Raw genomic sequence first — 7363 nt, 5'->3', positions numbered from 1 at the left:
GCTAGTAGTGTTGATTACTCCTTGTAGTTGATGCTAGTTGGTTTATTTGGTGGAAGATTATATGTTCAGATCCTTAATGATTATTAATACTCCTCTGATTATGAATATGAATATGCTTTGTGACCTTACTGAAAACCGCTTGTCATTTCCTTCTGCTCATTGTTGGGTTCGACACTCTTACTTATCGAAAGGACTACGATAGATCCCCTATACTTGTGGATCATCATGGAGAGGGTTTAAATTTGGAAGAACCTTATATGGAGAAACCTTAGATTTGTGGAAAAAATCTTAAAAGTAGGTGCATGAGCATTGAATTGGGTACTGGTAGAGATTAGATAGAATGGGTGTTAAATGCTGATAAGAAATTCATAATATAATCTCTTTATGGGGAGCTGATATTACTGAGAATTGCAAATTCCCTCAAAAAATCTTGTGGAAGGTCAAAGTGCCTGCTGAAATCAAAGTGTTTATGTGGCTAGGTAATAGGAAATCAATCCATACTAGATATTCTCTTGGCAAGAGGGGTTGGAAGGGTGAAAAAAGATGTGTATTATGTGATGAGGATGAATATGTAGATCATCTTTTTTTCAATTTTTCAGCTGCTTCTTTTATCTGAAGCTTATTAAAACGTGCTTTCAATTTAAAATCAATCCCTTCCTCTATAAATTATTGCACGGGGAGATGGATTAGAACATTTAACAAAAATGACAAGAAACTCGTCCTGGTGGTAACTTCCTCCTACTCTGGACAATCTGCAAATGCGGAAATGGAATTATTTTGATAAAAAGATGTTCGGCGATCCCATGGTACTGATCAAAATGTAGCAAGTGAAGTTTACACGTCGTCTCAAGGGTGGATATATATTGTTATGTGCTTGGAGGTTAGACGATCTGCAAACTAGCCATGCTTTTGCTGGAATGGTTGGTGCTATAGTCAGTTAGGACGTTTCATTTTACGTTTTTTTGCTTCCATATGTGTGGAACCTGCTTAATGTTGGATGGTTGGTTTTGTGCGCAAGTTCTTTTCCCTTTCTTCGCTGATGCACCAGGAGAGGGAAGGGATAGTTTAGGAAGCTACGACGATATGTTGGCATGTTGTTAATTTTTTGTTTTTACGTGTTAACTCGGGTAGTTGTATGTCCTGACTGTAGTTTAAATTTGGTTTCTATAATAGAAATTGAAAAGGGAAAAGCCCTTCTTTCGCTTCAGAATAAAATGATGTTGTTGGTTGAAACAAGCACCTCCTATGAACCAACATGTTGTTGAATGGTTAGACGGATAATGGTATCCCCAGTCCATCCGGGTTCAAGTCCGGATGCTCGTATTAATCTTTCGGACGTGTTCATAGGAGTTGTTGCTTTTTTACACCATACAGACGCAAACGTTCATATAAACGCGCATACACTCATCATTATAAACAAACACATGCACATCCTATCCTTATAAAACCTCTAAGAGAGTGAGATGACATACCAACTTAAAATTTATGAAACACCGTAGACGTCTCGTCATCGATGAAAACATCTTCTTTCATTAAACACGCATTGTCGAAAATCCTGAAATAAATTCAGAAATGATACGAGCACGATGAACTAAAGATACCAATGGCTCTCTAAATATCCATCCGTCATCTGTTATTCAAGTTTTTGCCTCTACCTCGTACATTGCCTGCCAGGTAGAGGTAGACACCGCATGGGCGGACGCGGAGAGCATTCCTTTCATCTCCTTGCGTGGGTTCCAGGGATCAGGGCTTGCGGTGGCCTGTCGCCCTCGCATCCGGACCGGCCCGGCCCGCCCCGGTAGGTAGCTCCGCCGCGAGCGAGGAGCGCAGGGGAATCCTCGGCCCTCGGCACCCTATCCGTGGGCCGATAAGGCAGGCGCGGGCGGAGGCGGCCGGCCATACAAAGCCACCGTGGCCGCACGGGTCGCCCTCGCTCCCCCCTTTCCCTCTGCTCCCCACTCCCGTGCGACCGCTGGTTGTGGTTGGTGTGGTGGCTGCTGCGCGCATCATCAGACGAGGAGGAGACGCTCGAGCCTCCCTCGCCCACCAACCACATCACAGCGCGCGACGCACAGATTTGATTGAGAGAGAATGGCGGCGCCGTCGTCCCTCGCCTCCTCCCACCTCTCCCGCCTCGCCGCCGCCGGCGCCCCGGCCCCGCAGCCCCACCACCAGAACCACCAGCTCCGCCTCGGCTGCTCCCGCCGCCGCGCGCAGCGCCTCGTCGCCATGGCCGGATCCGGAAAGGTACCGCCGCCCCACCAATCCACCACCGCCCCCTACCCGTGCTACTTTCCCTGGTGAAATCTATTGCTCGTGCCTGATTCCGGCTCTGATGTCGCTTTGCAGTTCTTCGTCGGAGGCAACTGGAAGTGCGTAAGTGCCCCCCCGCTCTCCCCACAATCCCGCCGGCTTTGCGAGCACGGGTTTCACGCGTCAGCACCGCGCCGATGGGGGAATCTCGAGTACGGTGGCGGTGGAGATTCCCCTTGCGCCCCGCGTGACGTTTTTGGTCCTCGCGGCGGCATTGTGGTTGTCGCCTTGGGGGGATTTCGTTTGTCCCTATTCGTTCATGCAGACATCGTGATATACACCGTTACTGAGGCCCTCTTCTAGGATTAGAGTTGCTTTTGGTGCCGTGCCGCCTAGTTTTGCAACTTCCGGTCTGTCATGTCCCTTGATATAACCGTCGTCAGATTCCATCATGTCGAGATTTGAGCGGCATTTGATGCGACACTTACGAAACAGAGGAATGCTGCTAGTTATTATACTTATGTCAGTGGTGTTTTAATCATGAGATAAGAGACGCCGTACATTAAGGCATTTAGCAGGGGGCAGCCATCGGTCTAATAAAAAGTTGGTCGTTGCCATGTGAATGTATTCAGGTGGCAGCAGGTACATGATTTGGGGGAACCTTCCTATGCTTATGTGTTCATTTGGTTCACATTTATAGGGAGCTTTTGTTGACTATATAAAGTTACATTGCTTAATGTTTCGCTCAGGTATCTCGGATTTTTTTGGATTAATATCTGATTTCTATTCTTGTCCTTTACTCTAGAATGGAACAAAGGAATCCATTAGCAAGCTTGTCTCTGATTTGAATGCTGCCACACTCGAAAGCGATGTAGGTAAGCTCATTTGCTTCTTCTACGCATATCCTAAGCATCCTAAGCTTCCTTTCGGTATGACCCGTGCAATAGGTGTGCATGTTTAATTGGTATACAACATGTCAATGGTGCCGGTTTCCATTCGGTATGGACATTTTCCTGAATACATATACCTTCTACTAGCCATGTTTTCATCCTATGTAATTTATTTACTACATTTGCTCTTCTATAGTAGTGTTCACCAGAAATGTAGACCCCTGCTAGCCCCAACCTATTTATCTATTGTTTTTGAAGTTCAAGCTGCTAGCCCCAACCCATTTCAACCAGTCTTGATCCCCTTGTCCAGCAAAAATAATAATTCCATACACCATATATGGTAGCATACATCATGCATGAGCATCAGTGTCATGGAAGCACTTCTTCCTGGTTGTTAGGTAGTTACTTGGTTACCAAGTTGGCCAAAAGAGAAGGGATAGCGCACTAGCTTCTACATGCTCCATAGTAGCAATATGCATGGTTGTTTATTTTTATATGGGAATTTTACACCGCGGGTCACCAAAAGGTAAAAAAATTCATGGTGGAAGACACAAGTAGTTTGCTTGCACCAGTTCAGTAACTACTTTTATTAGACTACTGTTATGGAGCTGCTCAATTCACCTTGTAAATGTGATTATGTAGTTTATTTCAAGATATTTAGCTGCTTGTCTCATTAACTCAGCGATATATTAATATATGGAGCTGTGGATATGGTGCAGATGTTGTGGTAGCACCGCCATTCATCTATATCGACCAGGTCAAGAGTTCACTAACTGACCGTATTGAGGTGTCTGCTCAAAACACATGGATTGGAAAAGGAGGAGCTTTCACTGGAGAGATCAGGTTGGATACTGCAAGTTAAACTTGTCGACTTTGTCTTTTACTGGTACACAAGAGGTTGCAAATTCTTCTGCCGCACTGATGACGAAAAAATGTTTGTTTTATTGGAATGTACTAAGTGATGAGGGTTACAAAATGTTGTTTCTATTTTTGTTCCTTTTGAGCTTTCATTTCTGAGTTTTATTTTCTCATTGGAAAACTCCAGTGCGGAGCAGTTGGTGGACATTGGCTGCCAATGGGTTATTCTTGGTCACTCTGAGCGCAGACATGTTATCGGTGAAGATGATCAGGTAATTGCAGATGCTACTGAATTTGTGCTTCTCTTTCTTGTCCATTTCTCTGGAGTCTGAAGTTGACTTTGAGATGTATAGTTGCTGTTATCATGCACTAATTTAGTTTAGGATTGCGATCTAACAAGTTTATCCAATGCAGTTTATTGGGAAGAAGGCTGCATATGCCTTGAGTCAAAATCTTAAGGTTATGGCATGCATAGGGGAACTGTTGGAAGAGAGGGAGGCTGGGAAAACTTTTGATGTCTGTTTTAAGCAGATGAAGGCTTTTGCAGGTGAAATTTATTCATCTTTATTGGCTTGGTGGTGGGCCTGAACAGCATTGATTTATCTGCAAAATGTGTGCTTCAGATAATATTACGGACTGGAAAAACGTTGTTATTGCGTACGAGCCTGTGTGGGCTATTGGAACCGGAAAGGTTGCTTCTCCTGAGCAAGCTCAAGAAGTTCATGCCGCTGTTCGTGATTGGTTAAAAACCAATGTATCAGCTGATGTTGCTTCGACCGTTCGAATTATCTATGGAGGTTAGTTTCTTATCTTGGCCTTTTTATTCGGGGCCAATGTGTTCTCTGTTTCACCCATATTAGACTGGTGACTGGAGTATAAATTAAGTATGACATGCTGTCTTATAAATATCCTCAAAGCCACTACCCCCTTCCTGCTATCATAAATATCTTGAAGCCCCAATCTGGGCAGTTCCCAACCACTGTTTTCACCTCTTAGGGCATTGGACTCTTGGATTAGAGCCAAACTTGTTATATGGCTAACAAGACTGATTCTGTTGTATGACCATCCTCGTATGCTTTTCCGTTGCAGGTTCTGTAAACGCAGCAAATTGTGCTGAGCTAGCAAAGAAGGAAGATATCGATGGCTTCCTTGTTGGTGGTGCCTCTTTGAAGGTATGAGAAATTGTTTTTTTTTTGAGTCGTAATTGACTTCTGTTTAATTGAAGGAAAGCAATTCAATTGGAGAACTAATGCCATGTGTTCTCAGTTGTCGTATATATATCTCTGCTTTATCATCTTGATTCTGCTAAGCAAAATATCTGGGTGTGTTGCAGGGTCCTGACTTTGCCACCATCTGCAACTCGGTGACTTCCAAGAAAGTTACAGCCTGATGTAGACCACCACCTCCATGGTACTCCCTCCGTTCCTAAATATAGGACTTTTTAGAGATTTCACTATAGACTAGATACGGAGCAAAATGAATGAATCTACATCCTAAAATATGAACACATGCATCCGTGTGTAGTTCATAGTGGAATCTCTAAAAAGGTCTTATATTTAGGAATGGTGGGAGTAGAAAATAAGTGATCAGAGAGAAGCAGCTTGGCTAGTGCGTCAGAAAGTGTGAGATAGGTGCTCCGTGTGAACCGAATCGTGTTGAGTTGTGGTCTGGCTGGTTGTGCCGATCCGTACCACAGAGGAATAATGCGACATGGCACCATTTTCCTTCTCATGGACCGTTTGTACGGGAGTTTGCTTGTTACAAGTGAGACAAAGAGTGAGCCGTCGTCACCTTCACGCCTGAATTAATGCGTGCTGATGCCTGTGGAATTGTTCTGTGTTCGTCTCTCCGGGGTACCCATTCTTTTTTTCCATAATGCGCCTCCCAAACAGAAGATGGGTTCTACTATAGCATAACGGAATGCATGCTGCGTGATAAAGTCATAGTCGTTGAGATTTTTTTTTAAACACGCTCCCCTAGAGCCCGATTCACTAAGAACGGATGAATAGTGTTGCTCGATTAATTAATGGAAATCCAGGTGAAGACTGTTACAGCATACCCACAAAGAAGGGCACTTGGTTGATCTGGCATCAACAAGACCACACACACTGCTGAGTAGGATATCATTGAGCTTGTTTGCAATGTTATTGTCACCACCTCTTCCCGAGCAGGCGACTTCAACTTCGCCGCTACCTATTCCAAAACAGGCGACTCCAACTTCGCCGTCGATGACCCGTTTAAGACCCTTGAGGACGCCGCCACCTATTCCCAAACAGGCGACTCCAACTTTGCCGCTGATGACCCGTCTAAGACCCCTGAGAACGGATGACACACAAGGACCTTATTGGCCATAGCCAAACAATCGGTTGTAGAAGACGTCGAGGAGATGCAGCAGAATACGCATGCTGAGTAGGTGAGTCTTCATTTGCCATTGTTTATGTCCCTGGGTATGGCACGCCTCGCCAGCACCCAAAGTCGAAAGACGGAGACGCCTTGTCCCATCTTACGGTGTGTTTGGTTCAAGGGCTATCCCTCGGAGGACAGGGATAACCCCTTTTTTAGATGGCTACCAGGCGTTTGGTTCAGAGTTTTGGATGGTTGGGGATAGCCAGATTTCAGGAATATTCCATGAAAAACGGGCTGAGCGGAGCCGCTCAAAACGGGCGGATATGGGCAACCACCCTCGCTCTCTCTCTCGCATCGAGCGGTATGCCGGCGCGGCCGGTGCGGCAGCAGGAGGGCTGGGCGGCCGGCGCGGCAGCAGGAGGGCGGGGTGGCCGGCGCGGCCGGTGCAGCAGGAGGCCGGGGCGGCCGGGCCGCTCGCTCCCGCGCCGATCCTCTCCTCCTCCCCCGCCCCTGCCCCTCCTCACTCCCCATCCACTGCTCCTAGCAGCGCGAGCGCGCCGGCGAGCCAGCAGCTGCCTCCCGGGCGGCGCGGAGCGGGGGCTTTCTTGCGTTGCTTCCGAGGCCGGAGAAAGCTAGGATGATGGGCGCCAGGGCCAACGCGGCCGACTGCGGGGAGGCCGGCGGCAGGAGGGCTGGATCCCACCCTCCCAACCAAACAAAAAATGGGATAACCCCACCCTCCCAACCAAACAAAAAAAGGGCTATCCCCAGCCACCTGGTTGGGGATACCCACAACCATCCTAGACTATCCCTCCACCTGACGCCAACCGCTGTAGCAGAGTGGGGTGCATTAAATGCCCATGAAAGGAAGATTCTTAAATGCCCTTGAAAGGAAGATTTTTCAGTTCCTTCACAGAGAAGGAACCCTCCTATGGAGGTGGTGCTTCCCGAATGGACCATGGAGAGCGTTTGCCGGAGGTTGGAACCCCGCCAAGCAATTTTCCTCTAACGAGTTG

The 7363-nt window shown here is 46.7% G+C and overlaps 1 protein-coding gene across 1 annotated transcript; it reads left to right on the top strand.

Annotated features, from left to right (window-relative positions):
- The first annotated feature begins 1932 nt into the window (after window positions 1-1932).
- Window positions 1933-5830, top strand: LOC123400115 (triosephosphate isomerase, chloroplastic). The gene is made up of 9 exons (XM_045094526.1): window positions 1933-2247; window positions 2350-2376; window positions 3059-3128; window positions 3863-3986; window positions 4189-4273; window positions 4416-4548; window positions 4625-4798; window positions 5091-5173; window positions 5335-5830. The coding sequence occupies exons 1-9, from the start codon at window positions 2092-2094 to the stop codon at window positions 5389-5391; spliced, it is 909 nt and encodes a 302-aa protein (XP_044950461.1). The 5' UTR covers window positions 1933-2091; the 3' UTR covers window positions 5392-5830.
- The last annotated feature ends 1533 nt before the right edge of the window (window positions 5831-7363 follow it).

This window comes from Hordeum vulgare, chromosome 5H, assembly GCF_904849725.1.
Source record: "Hordeum vulgare subsp. vulgare chromosome 5H, MorexV3_pseudomolecules_assembly, whole genome shotgun sequence".
Classification (NCBI taxonomy): Eukaryota; Viridiplantae; Streptophyta; class Magnoliopsida; order Poales; family Poaceae; genus Hordeum; species Hordeum vulgare.
This window is presented reverse-complemented; position numbering and strand designations above follow the sequence as displayed.